The sequence below is a fragment of the Lampetra fluviatilis genome, chromosome 29 (assembly GCF_964198595.1).
Source record: "Lampetra fluviatilis chromosome 29, kcLamFluv1.1, whole genome shotgun sequence".
Taxonomy (NCBI): domain Eukaryota; kingdom Metazoa; phylum Chordata; class Hyperoartia; order Petromyzontiformes; family Petromyzontidae; genus Lampetra; species Lampetra fluviatilis.
The window spans coordinates 12,721,529-12,743,245 of record NC_136303.1 but is presented as its reverse complement, the minus strand read 5'-3'; the positions used below and the strand labels follow the sequence as shown (position 1 = coordinate 12,743,245).

At 47.1% G+C, this 21,717-nt stretch overlaps 1 protein-coding gene across 1 annotated transcript; it reads left to right on the top strand.

Annotated features, from left to right (window-relative positions):
• Positions 1–1,118: 1,118 nt before the first annotated feature.
• Positions 1,119–18,925, top strand: SLC10A2 (solute carrier family 10 member 2). The gene is made up of 6 exons (XM_078870238.1): positions 1,119–1,513; positions 9,682–9,800; positions 11,407–11,495; positions 15,718–15,893; positions 17,549–17,706; positions 18,771–18,925. The coding sequence occupies exons 1-6, from the start codon at positions 1,119–1,121 to the stop codon at positions 18,923–18,925; spliced, it is 1,092 nt and encodes a 363-aa protein (XP_078726364.1).
• The last annotated feature ends 2,792 nt before the right edge of the window (positions 18,926–21,717 follow it).

Sequence of the window (21,717 nt, the reverse complement as noted above, 5' to 3'; positions counted from 1 at the left end):
TATGAGAAGCAATAATTTGTTTTTGTTTTAATGGCCCCCAGTGCTCGTCTTTATTCTTTTTTTACCTTTCACAAAAATGTGGTCGTTAAAGTTTTAAAACTTTGGAGCAGAGGATTATAAAACGCGGATGACGAGAAGAGCGAGCAGTGAGGGGGGGGGGGCTGGTGGCGCGAGGCCGTCACGTGACGACCCTTTACGACAAGTCGCGATCATTTGCCTTTTATGAAACAGCCCCGGGTACAACGCCTTCGTAAAGTTGTATTTAATACTTAAACAAAAAAACACTTCGTCTTTTCTAATGTAGTCGCGAAAAGTAGCCGCCGTCTTCACGATCAGAGACATTTGAATATTCAATTAATTCCATACCTTGATACAGTTTTTTTTGGGGGGTTGGATCGCTTAAATATATAAATGTGTCCTTAAACCCGCCACCACCCGACACAGCCAACTAGTAAGGATTGTCACATAAATAGAAGGTGCCAATTCTTTACTAGTACAGCACACCGGTGTGTTGGAGAGCCAAGCCACAACATTGACAATCTGCAGCCAAATTCCATACCGTATCATACCTGTCAATCCCTTATCAGTGCCCCTACCTTATTGCACTGTAATTCAGACCTCATTGGTCACCTCGTGCCCTTATAAATCTCAACATTCATCCAACAAAGTCCCATCACAAGGGACACAAACAAATAGACTCAACGTGTTTTTTGCCCGTATTGAAACGTCTGTACGCCGTATGGACCCGAGACCTCTATTTACCGGTACAAGGATACGGGGAACCCGTCTGGGTTGACAGGTCTGTAATTCACATTGTCTTCGGTTTGCTGGAGTCGAAGAGCATCAACATCACCTCATTAGTGGCGTTGCCTTCTCAAGAATGTCGGCTCACGCGACCTGCCCTGCTCCCCGTAAAGTTCGCCACTTAATGTTCGCGTTAAACATTTGCGCACGGGAGGGGGGAGGAGGAGGACCGGGGGGGGGGCATTTACAGCTCCGAGCCCCGACTATAAGGGGCCACGGCTTCTTAGGCAGCGGCGAGCGCGGCCTCCCGTGAGCGGTGAGCAGCAGCCAAGATGCCGTACGAAGACTTCGAGTCCGCGTCCTACTCCACCGTCATGCTCCGCTACTCCGCGACGTGGAACGTGTTGGCGTGCGACTCCAACGCGACGCTGTGCGAGGGCACGTCATGCCTGGAGCCCGTGGAAAGCAACAACAAAGTGCTCAACTTCACACTGAGCATCGTGCTCACGCTCATGCTGGCGCTGGTGATGTTCGCCATGGGCTGCACGGTGCAGATTCACAAGGTGATTGTTCACCTTCGCAATCCGTGGGGGATCATCATCGGGTTCGTGTGCCAGTTCGGCTTCATGCCCCTCACGGCCTTCGCGCTCGCCATAGCCTTCAAGATCGAGCCCATTCAGGCCATCGCCGTGCTCATCATGGGCTGCTGCCCCGGCGGAACGACCTCCAACATCATCACCTACTGGCTGGACGGGGACATGGACCTCAGGTGCGTGTGTCCGCGATGATGCGCACTCCCGAGTGTCCGTGAGGCTGCGCAGCTCCCCGTTGAGTGGGGGAATTCGAGCACATCACACATTTATGTCTTTCCCTGCTTTGGCTTCCAGTAAACTAGAGGATCGAATTTAAAGTTCTTGTCTTGGCCTTCAAGGCCCTGAAAAGGGATCGTAGCTCCATTACATCTGGGTGAACTGCTGAAGCCGTATGCTGCCCCTGTCCGGCAAATTCGATCCACCAAGTCCGGGTACCCTGAGTGGTACCAAGGACAAATCTGTGTTCAATGGGTGGCAAAGCTTTCAGTAGTCGTTATGGACTCATCGTCAGTCGAGAGTTTTAGAGATCGAGTGAAAACCACATTTAATTTTTTTCGCGTATCCCACACCTGGCAACCCCTTATCAGTGCCTACCTCCTTACAGACCTATTCAGACCCTATTGGCCACCCCGTGCGCTCATAAATCCCAACGTTCATCCTACAAAGTCCCATAAGGGAGAGACACAAACAGACAAAAACACATTTTGCCCGTATTGAAACGGATGTACGCCGTATGGACCTGAAAACTCAATTTCCCTGTACAAGAATACAGGGTAAACCATATGGGGTGACACGGTATTGGTATCCGTCTCTATAAGCGGTTGTTTTCTTTTAAAGCTTTCGTGACTGCAGGGATTCGTCTTCTTGGTTCTTTCGGTAAAGTCACGTAGAAGGGAAATAATAAAATAATGAAAATAAAACAAAATAAAATACAATTCTCACGACGTTTCGGCCACAACGCAAGCAGCCGTCCTCAGATGAAGAACAGGTCTGTCGGAAAGACAGCGTCTGAATGAACACCACCAAGCTTGGCAGCGTATATTTAAGCTGGGTTAGAGGAGGAGGGCGCCTTGACAAATTAATTTGCATATCAACAGATGAATTTAGCATATTTATGGAAAATGCAGATATGGGATTAGTCACTACTAGTGGGGATCTCAAAGTCATATTATGCTCGTGTATTATGTAGGATTAGCAGTAATAAAGGGAAGAAGTAGGATTAGCAGTAATAAAGGGAAGGGATTTTAATAGTAAGGAGCTGCAGCAGCCAAACCACCACGTAAAAAGACTAAAATATAAACTACATCAATATCATCAATATATTCAATATACTCTCCAATAAGCTGAGCTACTAACAGTAAGTTATACATTACAATTCTATGTCACAAAAAATATAATATGCCACCAGGTAAACTTTTTTCTTACATCACACGGATCTACCCCGTACTAAATACTGCCATAGACAACCCCAACATTAAATTATACACTGCATTACTATACACCACCCTATACCTTAGACTATACATTGTAATATTACACTATTTATTATTCTACCCACTCTACTGTATACCACACTGCTGTATATTCATTATACAATTACGATACTATATATTACCTTATACATTATATTAAACATTACACTTTTAAACTATTTATTATTATACAATCTGCTATACACTATACCATTGACCGTCGCGTGAAAGGTACTAAGAGGAAGCAATGACATATGTCAATGGGAGAGTGATGGAAGGAGACTTGCAGCGGAGCAAAGACTCCATTCCCTGCGGATTATACAAAAGATATATAGTCAATGCCAGTGAGTGGACTGCGGTCTGAAAGTCACCGTAAACGTGAACACAATCAGTTAAGACCTGAAATGGTTGATTACGTCCTTCCAATGATTGCTGAGCCAGAATCCATCTTCTCAGTCAATCCACTGCTGCAGGAAGGCCCTCTGCTAGCGGCCTAAGCTTGCTTTAAAAATAATAATTTATATTCACCACACACAATACACCATACCTGTCAATCCATACGGTTTACCCGTATTCTTGTGCAGGGAAATTTAGTTTTCAGGTCCATACGGCCGATTCAATACGAGCAGCACTATTTTTGTCTATTTGTTTGTGTTTCTCCCTTGTGATATGACTTTGTAGGATTAACATTGAGATTTACAAGGGCACGGGGTTATCAATAAAGTCTGAATTGGTATAATAAGGTAGGCACTGATAAGGGGTTAACAAGTATGCAATATACTGCACGCATTGTTATTATTATGAACGTAGATCCCTATTTATAGTCTGGAAAGATCCCAGATCCGCCTCTGATTTCATTGCGCTGATTTAGATGGAGCATTACAGACGATAAACAAGCTCACGGTACGTGGAGTGAAACATCGGACACCACGCCGAACACCAAGCGGTTGAACCCGCAAACATGCGGCGCTATAGCACACACGGATCCACGTCACCTGCGGGTTCTCTGCAGCGCGCGTATTCAGAACAAGAGACCCTGTGGACTGGTTTCCACCATGTGTGTCTCATCAGCAGTGTGCGGCTTGGGAAACAAATACTGTGCTACTTGGTTATCAGCATGTTGTGGGCATCTGGAGTATGTTCATGAAGCATTGGGAGTTCACCAGAGTTTTATCGGTCTTGCGGAGGGATTCTCAACGCCTCGTACCTCGCCCGTCAATCCCACTGATGTCCTCCCCCCCCCCCCCAATGTGTACAGATACTACTGACTCTATTGTATGTAGGGTGTGTAGGCAAATATGCCTACAAAATAAATACAAAATGGGGGGGTCGACAATTGTTGTAAACCTGGTGGATCAACTTTTTACCCCCACATCTGGGGGGGGGGTCCCATTTTCTATAACTTTTAGATTCAGACCTTCTGAAAGGCTCTTATAATTTAGTTAATGGAGAAATGTCGGGCTTGTATAATAATATATTGCCCAGACATTATTTTGCTGCTATAAATGTCCACACGATAAGCCACTTTGTTGAGCTATCATTTGTGGCCAGGTCGATTCTGGAAAAACAAGTGTCATAGCTCTGCTGGCTTCAGCTCAGTGGGAACAGCGCCCCGTGCAAGTCTCAAGCCAGGCCGCTGTCAGCCCCCGCCAGTCACGACACCATAGCAGATGCGGATACCTGTGCGTGTGTAGAACTTCTTTCGCACCGTACGTAGCCAACCGTGCTAATCGGAGGTTTGGGGGAAGGACAACAAACTAAACACAACAAAAAATATGTTTGAAATACATTTTAGTTTTCAATCTAGATTATTTAAAAGTGCATAGCTCCAGACTGCCGCAGAAACGCATTTGAAAGCGCGCGATGTGGTGACCGTCTTAATTCAATGGCGAGCCAAAAGCAGCTGCGAGGATGACCGGAGTTCGCGTGATGGTTCATGTTCCTTGACGAGATCAGCACGGTTGATTTGTGGAAGGCACTTTGTGTGTAATGAGTGCGATCTGATAATGCACAAATTGAAAATGTAAAACTATCCAGCAGTGTGCTCCTGTGGTCTACCAGGACAGACCATACAACATGTAACGACGCAATACCCGATCCACAAATATGCAAGAGACATCACAGCGAAACACTCTGCTGCTCCTGACGCGGTTGTATGGCTTCACGACCTGAAAGTGAGATTCTCGTTGTTGCTCTAAATCGACATCAGGAGCCGTATAAAATGAAAAGAAGACGCGCGTCTCATTGGCCTTGGGCTCCTCCAACACGGAGCACACCGTAGCACCGTGGAAAGACGTTCCAGTGCAGGGCCTAGCTGAGCGCGGGCCCACACGGGCGTCGTCATACCTACATTACCGTGTACGATTATGTAAATGAGTATAACAATACTGTAGTTATTTCCTTCTGCTCAAATGGTCATTGAGCAGTTTATGCTCATCTCCCGTTTACATTCATATGGCGGGGCGAGTTTATCTAAAAGACGACCACCATTAACCTTCCCACAAAGCAGAGGTGTGGACTCGAGTCATGTGACTTGGACTCGAGTCAGACTCGAGTCATGAATTTGATGACTTGCGACTCGACTTGGACTTGCATAACAATGACTTTGTCCCACCTATGAGATGTGGACTCGAGTCATGTGACTTGGACTCGAGTCAGACTCGAGTCATGAATTTGATGACTTGCGACTCGACTTGGACTTGCATAACAATGACTTTGTCCCACCTCTGCCACAAAGTGGCACTTCACTTTATCGACTCCAGGAGGAGCGATGGGATGAGTGAAGTCCCAGCCCGGATTTACAATCGCGCCCTTCGAATTCGCAGCAGGGCCGCTTCCTGCGCCGCTTGCAGTCACGCGGCGGAGATTCTCGTTCACATCGCGAGCGATCGGTGTCATCCCCTCGCCCCTGCTGGCTTCAGTGATGTGTGCGTGTTGAACTTCTCTCGCACCGTACGGAGCAAACCATGCTAATCGGAGGTGGAGAGGAAGGGTCACAACCTATATGGGTCTCTGCGTGAGTCTATGGGTCTCTATGTAAGTCTATGGGTCTCTGCGTGAGTCTATGGGTCTCTGCGTGAGTCTATGGGCCTCTATGTAAGTCTATGGGTCTCTGAGTGAGTCTATGGGTCTCTGCGTGAGTCTATGGGTCTCTATGTAAGTCTATGGGTCTCTGTGTAAGTCCTATGTAAGTATGTGTGTTGAACTTATTTTGCACCGTACGTAGCCAACCGCGCTAATCGGAGCTTGCGGCGGAAGGACAACAAACTAAACGCAAAAAGTGGTACTAAGAAGTGAGTTTTTAATCTTGATAATTTAAACGTGATGGATGTGCCACTGCATTTCAAGGACAAGATCAAAGGGCTCGCACAATGCGCGTGCATCATGTACGTTGACTCATTAAACTGCATTTAACTCATTTTTACGGCGTCTGCTTTAGCGAGATCTTCACGTCGTGGTTTTTATTTTTTGTTTACCAGCGCAGCGACGTGTCGCTCCGCGTAAACAAATTTTAACCTTAACTTTAGATAAAAACTATTTTACAGAATTTACATTTAAGTCGTTTCACGCCGAGCTTCGCGTTTGATTGATATCCACAGTACATTTATTTACATGGATTCGCAGGTATTAGACATCGTCAGCCGAGGTTCTATCCACTGCTGGATGTAAGTCTCCCTCACGATCCCGCCATGTAACAATCCACCGAGGCCCTGCACGCCGAGCGGCATCTCCACAGGGGGATGTCCATTCCTTGGCTGTCGCTCCGTTATGACCCTTGACCATCGGCCATCGCGCCGTGTAGCCGTGGCCCGTCCTACCCATGCCCACTAGGCTCCTCCTAGCAGTCAATGCGATGTCTCCAACCCGTGTGCGTTATATGTTGAACTTCTTTCACACCGTACAGTGAGGGGAAAAAGTATTTGATCCCCTGCTGATTTTGTACGTTTGCCCACTGACAAAAAAAATTATCAGTCTATAATTTTAATGGTAGGTTTATTTGAACAGTGAGAGACAGAATAACAACAACAAAATCCAGAAAAACGCATGTCAAAAATGTTATAAATTGATTTGCATTTTAATGAGGGAAATAAGTGTTTGACCCCCTCTCAATCAGAAAGATTTCTGGCTCCCAGGTGTCTTTTATACAGGTAACGAGCTGAGATTAGGAGCACACTCTTAAAGGGAGTGCTCCAAATCTCAGCTTGTTACCTGTATAAAAGACACCTGTTCACAGAAGAAATCAATCAATCAGATTCCAAACTCTCCACCATGGCCAAGACCAAAGAGCTCGCCAAGGATGTCAGGGACAAGATTGTAGACCTACACAAGGCTGGAATGGGCTACAAGACTATCGCTAAGCAGCTTGGTGAGAAGGTGACAACAGTTGGTGCGATTATTCGCAAATGGAAGAAACACAAAATAACTGTCAATCTCCCTTGGCCTGGGGCTCCATGCAAGATCTCACCTCGTGGAGTTGCAATGATCATGATAACGGTGAGGAATTAGCCCAGAACTTCACGGAAGGATCTTGTCAATGATCTCAAGGCAGCTGGGACCATAGTCACAAAGAAAACAGTTGGTAACATACTACGCTGTGAAGGACTGAAATCCTGCAGCACCCGCAAGGTCCCCCTGCTCAAGAAAGCACATATACATGCCCGTCTGAAGTTTGCCAATGAACATCTGAATGATTCAGAGGACAACTGGGTGAAAGTGTTGTGGTCAGATGATATCAAAATGGAGCTCTTTGGCATCAACTGAACTCGCCGTGTTTGGAGGAGGAGGAATGCTGCCTATGACCCCAAGAACACTATCCCCACCGTCAAACATGGAGGTGGAAACATTATGCTTTGGGGGTGTTTTTCTGCTAAGGGGACAGGACAACTTCACCGCATCAAAGGGACGATGGGCGGGGTCATGTACCGTCAAAGCTTGGGTGAGAACCTCCTTCCCTCAGCCAGGGCATTGCAAATGGGTCGTGGATGGGTATTCCAGCATGACAATGACCCAAAACACACGGCCAAGGCAACAAAGGAGTGGCTCAAGAAGAAGCACATTAAGGTCCTGGAATGGCCTAGCCAGTCTACAGACCTTAATCCCATAGAAAATCTGTGGAGGGAGCTGAAGGTTCGAGTTGCCAAACGTCAGCCTCGAAACCTTAATGACTTGGAGAAGATCTGCAAAGAGGAGTGGGACAAAATCCCTCCTGAGATGTGTGCAAACCTGGTGGCCAACTACAAGAAACGTCTGACCTCTGTGATTGCCAACAAGGGTTTTGCCACCAAGTACTAAGTTATGATTTGCAGAGGGGTCAAATACTTATTTCCCTAATTAAAATTAAAATCAATTTATAAAATTTTTGACATGCGTTTTTATGGATTTTGTTGTTGTTATTCTGTCTCTCACTGTTCAAATAAATCTACCATTAAAATTATAGACTGATCATTTCTTTGTCAGTGGGCAAACGTACAAAATCAGCAGGGGATCAAATACTTTTTTTCCTCACTGTACGTAGCTAACCGTGATAATCGGAGGCGCGTTCTGTGACCCGAGTGTTCCTCTGCCCGTCTCACTGTGCAGTTTGTACCTGCGGTCTCCGGCTTAAATATATTTCCTGTAATCCTTCTTGTCAGCCTTTCGCGAGTTCAGTCTCTGTAGACATCCCCTCTCTCGCTTCAACGTCGTCCGGGCCGTTGCAGACGTTGTTCCGTCTGCGTTGTAAATCGCTCCCGCGACCTTCACTACGCTGCCCCACTGCCCCGCTGGTCAATTCAACCATTGGCAGTGGCGGCGCGCACTCAGAAGCGGGGGTTCCCTGGCTGGAGGATCAGCGGTTCGCCAGCAATGGTTCAGGCAAGCCTAAAACCGCTGATGAGACGCTGTGTGCGCACATTGCAGTGGGGAGCGGTAGTGTAGCGGTTTGCTTCCTGCGCTACGGACCCGGCTACCCGGGTTAGATTCCCGCTCACGGCCAACACCGGTGACGATTTATCTGAACCGGTCCTGGGCCTCTTCCCCTCGCTCGACCCAGCCTCAAACGAGTACCTGGTGCGGTGTGTTTATATGCGTGGGAGAGGAAACTGTCGCACACCGGAGAAAGCCGACGCGTGCGAGGGGGCAACACTCGATCCCGTGCCGATGCTACATCATCACGATCCTGGGGCAGATAGCTCGTAGGTGTCCACTGCACATGTCCACTTTCGTCTGCACATCTATCTGGCACAAATCTCCAGCACGTGATATAAATCCGCACTTTGCTGTATACCGCCGTCTCCTGGCGAGCAAGTGTATAGCAACCGCCTCGACGCCCACGGGGAGGGAGTTTCACAGCCCATATCTGTGTGCGGTGATCCACCAACCCCGCCGCTGCTGTTGCTGCTATCTCATGGTGTAGGATTACAGACAGCCACGTGGGGAGCCCCCCCCCCCACCACTGCCAGCGTGCTCCACCTGCGCAGAGCGCGGCCGATCCCGCGTCATCTCCGATCAGCGTGGTTGGCTACGTACGGTGCGAAATAAGTTTTAACATGCATACTGTACATACACGGCGTCGCTCCGCAGTCCCCCTGCTGTACGTGTAGAATTTCATTTTCACCGTACATAGCCAACAGCGATAATCGGAGGTGCGGGGGAAGGACAACAAACTAAAGAAATGAGTTTTCAATCTAATATCGGAAGGAAGAGCGTTCCAGCCGGCCGCAGAAGCGCATCTTAAAGCGCGCGATGTGGTGACCACCGCCTTTATTCGATGGCCAGCCAAAAGCCGCTGCTGCGAGGATGACTGGAGTTCGCGTGATGGTTTATGCTCCTTGACAAGATCACCAATGTAAAAATTGCCGTGTGCTATACGCTTCACGTGTATGTGTGTGCAGCATCAGCATGACCGTGTGTTCCACGCTGCTGGGCATGGGGATGATGCCTCTCTGCCTCTTCATCTACACCCAGACGTGGACGGACTCGGCCAGCATCGCCATCCCCTACGACAGCATCGGTGCGCCAAAACTGCCAAACTGACGGCAGCAAGTCTCCCCAGGGGCCCCTTCTGAAGTCCTCGATTTTTCGAATATTAACATCATAATGAGAATATTTATTTTGAACTGGAGGAATCCGATGAGCTATGAAGCTCTTTTTCACAGACGTTCCAGTCGGGGCTCAGGGGTCAGAACGTTCAAACAACAAACAATACACAAACACGATCGGAGTGCAATGTATAGGAAAGGTAAAAAACAACGCGTGCGAGGGGGCAACACTCTCTCCCCATGCCCACGTGCCAGATGATTTATACCTCGATTCGGGATTCACAAGACCATATATGGGCAGAGACACGCCACTACGGGAAATGATACGCTTGCTTTATTTGGAGTATTTGGCTGCTATACATTTCCATGCGATAAGCCACTTCATTTGTGGCCAGGTCGCATATGAAAAAGGGATATATAGCTTAGTGGGCCTTACCTGGTAAAATAAAGTAGCTTATTTTTTTACTTTTTTCCATACATGAGCAGATTGCTGAACACTGATCGGTGATTTCATCGGATGTCCAATGATATTGTGTCCGATGGTATTTTGCCCCTCCGATTAGCACGGTTGGCTACGTATGGTGTGAAAGAAGTTCAACATACATGTTGTGTTTCAGCGCATCTTGCACTGCGCGTCAATCAATCCGCCTCGGCGCACAGCCATATTTGCATTTGTTTCACAACAGCAAATCGATTTCGGCGCGTAAAACCTCGCGGATAATAGGATGCATGTCCAAGGCAATTCCTTTCTTTCGTTTTCGCATTTACTGATAATTGGAAGCCGTCCCACAAACAGGGACAGGAAAAATCCACAGATGCAAAAATCAAAGTATTAATAGATTGGGATGAGCAGTTACATATGTAGGCCATTTTTGCGACTACCAAGAAGACGGAAAAAATAAGAATAGGTTTTACCCTTTCTGGCAATAACACAGGTGTTTCAAAGACAATGCATATATGATCAGATAATGATTGTTTGCATGTTTTTGCCACAAGTACGTGTAGTTAATGCAGACTTGATGCCGTGTAAAAGGTATCTGTTTAGTGTTTGAACATCTTCACACCTCCTGCTTTATTTCCAGAAAGGATAAAGAATATTCTTATTTTGTACTCGAACCCTACAGCGTCCATGGATAATAGGATCATGGATAAAGAGGAGTTCTGCACTGTGAATTTATTTGCAAGAGCAATTGTAGGATGCTATGCAGGTCAGAATCAGAATATGCATTTATACTCAAGGAAACCGATGAGCTAAAAGCTCTTTTTCACAAATGTCCAGCAGGGGCAGGTCAGAACTTCATAACAACATACAATAAAAACAAACGATACGAGTCCAAATTATAAGAAGATAAGCAAATCAATTAAAACTATTTCAAATAAAAGTAAACTTTTATTTTACCAGGTAAAGCCCACTGAGCTATTAACTTTGTTTTCATAAATGACCTGGCCACAAAGTAGCTCATCATGCGATGAGATACCTCAATGTCCAGTTCTCTCTCTCTGTGTGTGTACGCGGCCCGCGCATGCCATGCCGTGCCCACTGATGCCACTGCTGTTGCCGCTGCCGCTGCTCTGTAGGCATCACCCTCGTCTCGCTGGTCGTGCCCGTGGCTTTTGGAATGTTCGTGCAGTACAAGTGGCCCAAAAAAGCGAAAATCTTAGTCAAGGTAATGCTTTACAATTGTTCCTACGTATGTTATATGTATGTACGTGTGTTGAACTTATTTTGCGCCGTACATAGCCAACTTGCGCTAATCGGAGGTACAGGGGAAGGACAACAAACTAAACACAAAAAGCAAATCTAAAGAAATGAGTTTTCAATCTAGATTTCAAAGTGCATAGCTTCAGTGGCCTCCTAACATTGAAAGGAAGAGCGTTCCAGAAGCGCACCTGAAAGCGTGCAATGTGGTGATCACCGTCTTTGTTGGATGGCCAGCCAAAAGCCGCCGCTGCGAGGATGCCCGGAGTTCGCATGATGGTGGTTTATGTTCCTTGACGAGATCATCAAGGTATTGTGGTTCATTTGTGGCAAACACTTTATGTGTAATGAGAGCGACCTTACAATGTATTAGTTCGGCAACTGAAGCCAATGCAGCTCAGCGAGCACCGGATGGCCATGGTGGGATCTTGCAGCACCCGTCACGACACAGGCAGGCCTCATTTTGCCATATATATATACACACACACACAATATATTATTATATATACACACACAATAGATTGTTTTATATACACACATTATTTATTGTATTTTATATTCATGATGTACAGTATATTGTATTATTGTTAACCTGTTTTAATCATTCCACAAATTTTATGTTATAAAAAAAATATGCTTATGCTCTCAGTCGTAGTTAGCATCAGGGGTAATCATCAATCAAGTTAATCACTGAGCTATGAAAAGTCTGGCAGAGATTTTTGTAAGCACTAATTTCAAAGAAATTTGGCAAAGGCTAACGCCCAAAACGTGGCCTGCAGGGTAAGTGTCTTTCCGATGGGCCTCATGACGTGGCCCCCATGTGGCCCGAAGACACGTGGCCCACACGGGTGAGGTCGCCCTCTCAAGGGATAACCAAGGGGCATTGTGGAGGTGTCTGGTCTCGAGTTAGACCCGTGATAGACGCCTGCAGGTGATGCCTTGAGTCCCAGGTGTTTCGAGCGAATCAGTAGCTCTGCCATTATTGGAGATAAAAAAAAATTGTTCTCTGCCACCGTGCACCCCCTACCACCACGGGATGCATTCGATCGATTGGTCTCAGCTCGCTAAGTGAACATTTTGCTCGCTTTGCGAACAAATTAGTCTCATCTCAAATTGCCCACGATAGCGAATTCTCATATCAAGAATGCTGGCTAAGCTAGACACGCGGCTGTATAGGCCACACGGCATACGCTGTGTGTACACAGCATACGCGGTGTGCACATACAGAGTGTACACATTGTGTACATACGGTGTGTGTACATGGCCACTCGCCGCCGTGTTCATCTCCCTCAGGGCACCGCAGCCTCTAACGATAACGTGACTCGTCGTGACTGTTGCCGTGATCGTTGCTGACCGCTCTTGGCCTGAGTCTCCACTCAGAGGCGTTGGCCTCGCCTCAGCCAGAGCCCGCCAGAGTGACGGTGGCCGCACGAGTCCTGGCCGTGGTGGCAGCTCGTGGTCGCAGCCTGCTAAAAACAAATCGCTCCGTTAATGAATGCTGGCGTCACTAATCCGGTTTATAAAAAGAACACTGCCGCTTAATATAGTAGTAGGTTTTTACCCTTTCAACTGGTACAAAAACTGACACCTTTATACAAGGCATCATGTTTGCAATAACCACAACACAAGCAGTCAAAATGCAAACAAAAAGAAACAACTCTGATGATGATAATGATATGCACTGCCCTTGAAGTTGATTGGTCTACACCCGAGACAGCTTTTCTTAGAGCCTAGTCTCCATTGGTGTTGGACCAGATGACGCCAAAAGGCGTACAACTCAAAGGCGTCATCTGGTCCAACACCAATAGAGACTAGGCTCTAAGAAAAGCTGTCTCGGGTGTGGACCAATCAACTTCAAGGGCAGTGCATATCATTATCATCATCATCATCATCAGAGTTGTTTCTTTTTGTTTGCATTTTGACTGCTTGTGTTGTGGTTATTGCAAACATGATGCCTTGTATAAAGGTGTCAGTTTTTGTACCAGTTGAAAGGGTAAAAACCTACTACTATATTTTGCCACTGGTAAAGGAGATGTCTCATACTGCCGCTTAAGTTATTATTTTTAAGTAAAATGTGTTTATCCACGAAAGCCTCACTGAGTCTCAAGATTCGTTGTGTTCGTGGTAGCGGGAAATGTTGCTGCTGCGTGATCCAAATTTAATAATTTGCAGCAACTGTATTTTTTCAGCATTGCGATGTTTGGTCAACACCGGTTACGCTTCTACATTCAAACCCATGCAGAACGAGGGGAGAACATAAAAACCGCACGCAGAATGGCGCTCGAGTCGGGAATTGAAACCAGGCCCTTCTTGCTGTGAGGTGCAAGCATTGCCCGGTATCAACTCTGTGCGAGTCTATGGGTGCCCCGGTGGCGAGATATTAACTATCTCCAACCACTCTGTGGGGAAGGTCACAGTGGTTGTCCTATGGACAGTCTTTCCCCCGCCATAGGAATGTGAACTTGCTACCACTGGCTCAGAGTTGTTTACAGAAGATAAGCACCAATTCCACAATGCTCATTTGAGCAGCAGGAAACAACTCTGACTTTTTAAAACTGCTTCTATATCGCAGTAGTGATATTCATCGTTGCAGCGTATGTATTATTTAATAAAAAAATCCATATGATGATAAGCCACTTCGTTGAGCTATCATTCTGCAAAAGAGTTATGCAGCTCAGTGGGCCTTCCCTGGTAAAACATACAATAAGTTTATAGTATAGTTTTATAGCTTCAACATATACGTGACACTACTTGAGCTTATTGGTACAAGACAGAGGAAAGTGGAAACAAATTATGAAATGTGCAGTGGACACTTACGGGTACCTGCCCCTGGATCGTGATGACGATGATGACGATAGTTTCAACTTTCCCCCCGTTTAACACGTAGGCTTTCGCGACCAATATCATCCAGAACAATGTGCATGCATAATGTACGTTTATTACCATATGAACAACCGAACCGGCAATGGCTATCCATTGTAATTATTCTTAGGTTTTTTCGGTAAAGTCACGTAGGTAAAACATCAAAATTAATAAAAATAAAATAAAATAAAAAATCACGACGTTTCGGAGGCAACACAAGTCTCCGTCATCAGGTGGGACCGTCACAGCCGGATTAGCTGCATCAAGTGAGGCAATGATTCAAGATGTAATCCCTTAAAAGCAAGTTGAGGGGGGGAGGAGAGGGGGGGAGGGAGCTCCTCCCCCCCTCAACTTGCTTTTAAGGGATTACATCTTGAATCATTGCCTCACTTGATGCAGCTAATCCGGCTAATCCGGCTGTGACGGTCCCACCTGATGACGGAGACTTGTGTTGCCTCCGAAACGTCGTGATTTTTTATTTTATTTTATTTTTATTAATTTTGATGTTTTACCTACGTGACTTTACCGAAAAAACCTAAGAATATGAATCCTTGCAGTCACGAAAGCTTCAAATCTAGAATTATCCATTGTAATTTATATGCATTTATTAACTCCCCCCCCCCCTTCGCACAAGAAGGGCTCACAAATGATGCCATCACATCTACCCCTCTATTTAAGTGTAGCGTCGGTGTCAGGCATTGTATACAGCATTGTTATGCACACTTAGGACCCTGGGAACCCCCAGACCCGACGTCCTTCTAAGGGCGGGGACCGAGTGGGCCAGTGGACGGGACCCGAGGACCTTGGCTGGGTCGGGTCAGATAGCCTCCCCCTAGGTCCCCTTAGCTGGAGGAACGTGAGTGTAGTCTCAGTGGTTAGGACACGCTAGCCCGGAGGCTGTACCTCCTTGGGTATTGGGTAGAGGGGCCGCTACCACTCTGTGTTAGGGATCCGTGTATCCTGCAGTTGTATTGAATAAACGTGTGCCTCAAGCGCCTCGTCTCCGGTCTCCCTGGAACCCACTGCATAAGGAATGAAACAGGAGAATTTTTCCACAAATCTGGCTGTGCGCCTGATGAAGCTAGTTGTAATTATGGCGAAACGTCATACATAGATGGTAAATGTTGTGGCTTTGGTCTCCAACACACCGCTATGCTGTACTAGTAACGAATTAGCATGTTTTGTTTACGTGACAAACCTTACTAATTGGCTGTGTTGGGTGGTGGCCGGTTTAACGACACATTTAGATTTACGCAATCGAACCTCAAAAATTCTATATTAACTTTCTCCCGTTAGCGCTTCACCTCCTTCTCCTCGCCGATGCGCAGATCGGCTCCGCAGTCGGGGGCATCCTCATCGTCGCCATCTCCGTGGCCGGGGCGCTGCTCTACCAGGGGGCCTGGGACACCGAACCCACCATGTGGATCATCGGCTTCATCTTCCCCATCATCGGCTACGTGCTCGGCTTCGGTCTCGCCAAGCTCGTCAACCAGCCCTGGCAGAGGTGTGCGTGACGCTCCACCAGACACATCGAATTGTCTTCCTGGAAAGGCCGCACTGAGTCCGAAGACTCGTGTTCGGGAGGTTGCTGCCACAGTGGGAACTTTAGCCGCTGCCTAGACAAGAGTGCTTGGCTTCTTGCAAGTCTACATCTTATGGTTCTCTGTGTGAGTCTGTTGGTCTCTGTGTGATTCATATACATCTCTATGCGAGTCTATGGGTCTCTATGTGAGTCTGTGGGTCTCTGTCTGAATCTGTGGGTCTTTATGTGAGTCTATGGGTCTCTATGTGAGTCTTGGGTCTCCATGGGAGTCTATGGGTCTCTATATGACTCTTATGAGTCTCTATGTGAGTCTAATGGTCCCTATATAAGTATGTGGGTCTCTATGTGACTCTTATGGGTCTATCTGTGAGTCTGTGGGTCTCTGTATGAGTTTGTGGGTCTCTATATTAGTTTATTTGTCTTTATGTGCGTCCATGGGTCACATAGAGTCTGAAGGCTCTTTTTCAGCAGGGTCCTGCTCCACTGGAATGTTTGGCCAACGTTTGGGACTGTCCAGAATGTCTCCGCAAGGAATGATTTTCTGGTGCGTTGCATCCTCCTCGCCTTATCTATGTATGTACGTTGAACTTCTTTTGCACCATGCGTAGCAAACCGTGCTATCTAGTCCTCACTTTTTTATGAACCTGGTCACAGGAATAGGTTTTAGCCTTTCTGGCAATATAACAGGAGGTGTTAAGATGTTCAAACACCAAAGGGAAACCTCTTGCAAGGAATCATGCCTGCATTAACCACACAACGTACTTGTGGTGAACATGCATACTTTGATACTGGCAAAAAGGTCCTATTTTTTGGTCATATGACTATGGGGATACAGGGCACGGTCGTGTACGAGATTCAGAATTCGTTTTTGGGTTTGGTCACGTAACTGTGTGGCCAAATATTTATCGTGTAAACCCTCCACCACCCGACGCAGCCAGATTGGCGATATCGGGCAGTGGAGCATTCTGTGGCCTAACCTAAAATCTATTTTACGTAATCATGTTTACTGCGGACACCCACGGGTTAATATTTGGCATTATTACGTATAGGTGTGCCTTGTACATTGGACCCATAATATGCGCGGGACATGCGTTCTGGAGAATGGCGCGAATATTAAGACCGCGAGTATTCATATTCAGAGCTTATTGGGAGACTAGCATAAGGGGGCATAGACATATATATTACGTATGTATGTATGTAGAACTTCTTTGTCACTGTACGTAGCCAACTGTGCTGATCTGAGGCACAGGAGAAGCACAGCAACACAACACAAAAAGGGGTTCGCAGTACTAGTCCACGCAAACCACGGATCACACATCACACCTCCGAATAGCACGTACGGGGTGAAATAAGTTCAACGTATGTACACATACACAGGCAGGCCGATGGCATCGCTGGCACGAGGAGGGCTTGGCCAGAACGCGTCGCGACCAGAAGGGATGGTGAGTGACGGTCGAGAACAACCACGGAGTGGCAGCCCAGGGACGGAACACGTCCGAGATAGGGAGCGATGAGATCAACTTGCATGCAGTGTGTGGGGGACCGTCGCTTCATCCAGCAGTGGATTGACAACGGCGGTGGCGTGTCTCCAATCGCGTGGTGTCTTTGTGCGACAGGTGCCGCACGATCGCCATGGAGACCGGGGCCCAGAACAGCCAGCTGTGCACCACCATCGTCCAGCTGTCCTTCACTCCCGAGCAGCTCGTGCGCATGTTCACATTCCCGCTCATCTACAGCACCTTCCAGATGGCCACCGCCATCATCTTCGTGGCGAGTGCGTTGCAACAACAACATCAAAAACAACATTGACTCGTGTGCCCGGGAAAGCCACAGGAGGGCCCCGCTACAGTGAAACGTTGGAGCGATTCCAATAATGAGTGTTTGGCTGCTTCGAGTCCACGTGACTCTGTGGGCATCTATGTGAGTGAGTCTCTGGGTATCTGTGTGAGTCTCTGGGCATCAGTTTGAGTCTATGGGTATCTGTGTGAGTCTACGGGTATCTGTATGAGTCTATGGGTATCTGTGTGAGTATATGGGTATCTGTGTGAGTCTATGGGTATCTGTGTGAGTCTCTGGGCATCAGTTTGAGTCTATGGGTATCTGTGTGAGTCTATGGGTATCTGTGTGAGTCTCTGGGCATCAGTTTGAGTCTATGGGTATCTGTGTGAGTCTATGGGTAATTGTGTGAGTCTCTGGGCATCAGTTTGAGTCTATGGGTATCTGTGTGAGTCTATGGGTATCTGTGTGAGTCTATGGGTATCTGTGTGAGTCTCTGGGCATCAGTTTGAGTCTATGGGTATCTGTGTGAGTCTATGGAATCCTGTGTGAGTGTATGGGTATCAGTGTGAGTCTATAGGTATCTGTGTGAGTCCATGGGTATATGTGTGAGTCTATGGGGTTTATAAATCTGAGTCTCTTGGTATCTGTGTGAGTCTATGGAAACCTTTGCGAGTCTCTGGGTATCTGTGTGAGTCCATGGGTATATGTGTGAGTCTATGGGGTTTATAAATCTGAGTCTCTTGGTAACTGTGTGAGTCTCTGGGTATCTGTGTGTGTCGCTGGATATCAGTGTGAATCGAGGGGTATCTGTGTGAGTCTCTGAGTGTCTTTGTGAATCTATAGGTATCTGTGTGAGTCTCTGGGTATCTGTGAGTCTATAGGTATCAGTGTGCGTCTCTGGGTTTTTCTGTGAGTCTATGGGTATCAGTGTGAGTTTAGGGGTATCTGTGTGAATCTCTGAGTATCTGTGTGAGTCTATGGGTATCAGTGTGAGTCTAGCGATATATGTGCGGGCCTGTAATCACAGTGAACATTTCGTGGCGTGTGCACGTGTCCCAGTCTATCAGATTTACAAGCGCAAATTCAAGAAGACGCCTCCTCTGGCGACGTCAAACGGCACTGCCGGAATGGAGGCGGACAACAGCGCATACAACCCATATGAGGACGCAGGCAGCTTCGTCAAACACCGGGAGATCGCCGGCACTTCTCTATAGATGCTGCGTGAAGGGGGGGGGGGCAGGGGGAGACGGACATGGCACCGGCCTCACGTGTCGGTGGGGCCCATGCCGCTCCACTCTGCCATTTGGCGCGATGTCCGGCGTTTCGGTCCACCACCGTGCTGGGGTGCTACTTCGGGGACTGAAAAAAATTACCAAAAAATTGAGGAAGCGCAAAAATTAAGTTTGTGAAGAAGCCATGGTGGCGAGATGTTAACTATCTCGCCTGGTGTACAGGTCGTGGGTACGATCCCGACCCTGACGCCTGTTGTATATTTGGAGTTTGCATCTCTCCCTGTGGTCGCGTGGATTTTTCTTCGGGTCCTCCGTTTTTCCCCTCCACATTTAGAACCAACATCATGCATTTAGAGTATTTGGCTGATGTAAATTTATACGTGATGATAAGCCACTTCGTTGAGCTATCATTTGTGGCCAGGTCGCTTACGAAAAATAAATATGTAGATCAGTGGGCCTTACTTGGTAAAATGTAAATAGTTTAATAGAATTATAATCCTGGGCCCGCGATGTTCAAGTGAGAATGAAAACCCTAGGCCGTGCACTTGCTGCGTCACTTTCGCTTTCCCCAGCAACGTCCTCGTCTACCTCCTATAGCCACGTAGCCTGCACGTTGGGGCATTATACTCGTATGGACGAACACGTGACTTCGTATGTAGAGCAAGGGAATACGTAAAGCATTCTGGATGCCTACTGAAAGACAAGGCTTACGAGTGTTAATGTTGAAACGAGTTTAAATGTGGACGTGAAATTGGTCCGATATGAAACGCAATGTAAGAGGGGTGGGGAAGTGTATTTTTACGTACGTATGTACGTCTGTACGTATGTGTTAATGTATGTTGAACTTCTTTCGCACCGTACGAAGCCAACCGTGCTAATCAGAGATGAGGGATGTAATGGAACGCTCTGGGAAGAACACCCAGACACCTGCATAGAGCAAGATGTGACATTTGTCATCGTGTTAATGGTTGATAAAGTCATGGCGTAGAGGGAGCTTCACATGTGTGTGGCTAATGTATGTACAGGATGTACGTTAAACTTCTTTCGCACTGTACGTATCCAACCGTGCTAATCGGAGGTGCGGTTACAGTTTTAACAAGCAAAACAATGCTTTCCACTTGGGGCTATTTCCCGATCCCAACCGAACCCAAACCATGAAACTCTGGCCTTACAGGAGGACATCTGACTCATGGGCCAGTGAGGGTTTGGGCAGTTGTTCTTCACTTTCATCGTACTTGCATCAGTCAGATCGTGGGCCCCATGCATTATGAGGGGCTCTGCTAGGGTGAATATCGTTTCCACGCTCACCCACATGTGCCGGCTGAGTGATCGTGGCCAAACCCCCTCTTTGATCAATCGGTGCAAGATTTGTAACGCGTGAACCACATTCGGTGAAGAGCTGAGACAGAAGCGTGGATGTCGCAGAGAGGATGACACGAAATTAAACTCAACAGAGGAGGGAAATGTTTTTGTTTCTGGTTTTAAGGGCACTGACTGTCATGGCTGACGGGACTTGTATGTATGTTGAACTTCTTTCGCACCATACGTAGCCAACAACGCTAATCAGAGGTGCGGGTGAAGGACAACACACGAAACATAAAAAGCCGTTTCGGAAAAAAGAACGTTCCAGACGGCCACAGAACCGCATCCAAAAGCGCGCGATGTGGTGAGCTGGCAGAGACTGCTGGACAGTGCCGTTCCACTCTCCTAATCTACAGATGAACGTAGATTTTAGTGGCGGCCCAAATGGATAGGTGGCAATCTCTGAAGTAGTCGGGTGGTTGACACAGTTGACTATGTACGGAGCGAAAGATGTTCTACATACCTACGTACACATGAAAGCGAGTAACGTGACCTTGAAGTGGACTTTCCGCTGTGCTGGTGACCGGTGCGGCACCTTCACAAGGCGGGAAGAGCTCGCGAGAGGCAGGGCCAGCAAGCGACTCTAGTGAGGATGTTGTTTGAAAACTCGATGGCACCCACCCCACCCCCCGATGGTTAAAGAATCCCGATGGTGAATGAAGTAGTTTTGGTGCGTTATAAATCTTGGATTGATTAACTTGCAAGTGTTCTCCAATAAAATGAAAACAAAATTACGGGGACAAACGGCTGCTGCAGAATTCGTGCACGTGCATTTATGCTAAATCCTGTTTTACATTTGTGATTTGAAGCTTTCCTGACTGCAGGAATCCATACTCTTTGGTTCTTTCGGTAAAGTCACGTCGGTAGAAAAATAAGATCACGACGTTTCGATCGCAACACAAGCAATCGTCATCAGGTGAGACAACTACAGCAGGAAAAAACTGCTGAAGTAGGCGAGAGAGCTGCCTTGGCACGAGGTTATATAGGTATCGGCAGTAGGGGGGTGAGAGAAGGGGTGGGGGGAGAGAGGGGGCGGGGCAGAAAGTGGGACCCCGCAGCGGCACTTGAGTCACCGGGGGAGAGATCCGAGAGAGGCACGGAGAGAGAGAGACACAAGGAGTCGGAAATAACAGCTGACATAGGCAGGTAGGATGGACACAACTATTAGATTTTTTAACAGACTGCGAGACAAGAAGGCTCACCTGATCGAGTCTTTCACCTTTCTGAAGAGATGCCGCGACACCAAGGTAATACCAATCGCATTTACACTCACATCTGCTGCTGGCACTTCTCCTAACTCTAGACGGATCATGTTTAGGGCCAAGCCTAGCTCTAATCTCAGAGAGAATAAGATTGCTCCGATTTGAACTTGATAATTTAGACAAGATTCTCTTAAAATCACACTTAGAATT

Coding starts and splice junctions, on each gene's coding strand:
- SLC10A2 (XM_078870238.1), top strand. CDS start 1,119: ATGCTCCGCTACTCCGCGACGTGGAACGTGTTGGCGTGCGACTCCAAC. Junction 11,496..15,717: donor AAGCGAAAATCTTAGTCAAG/GTAATGCTTTAC, acceptor GCCGATGCGCAG/ATCGGCTCCGCAGTCGGGGG. Junction 17,707..18,770: donor CGCCATCATCTTCGTGGCGA/GTGCGTTGCAAC, acceptor CACGTGTCCCAG/TCTATCAGATTTACAAGCGC.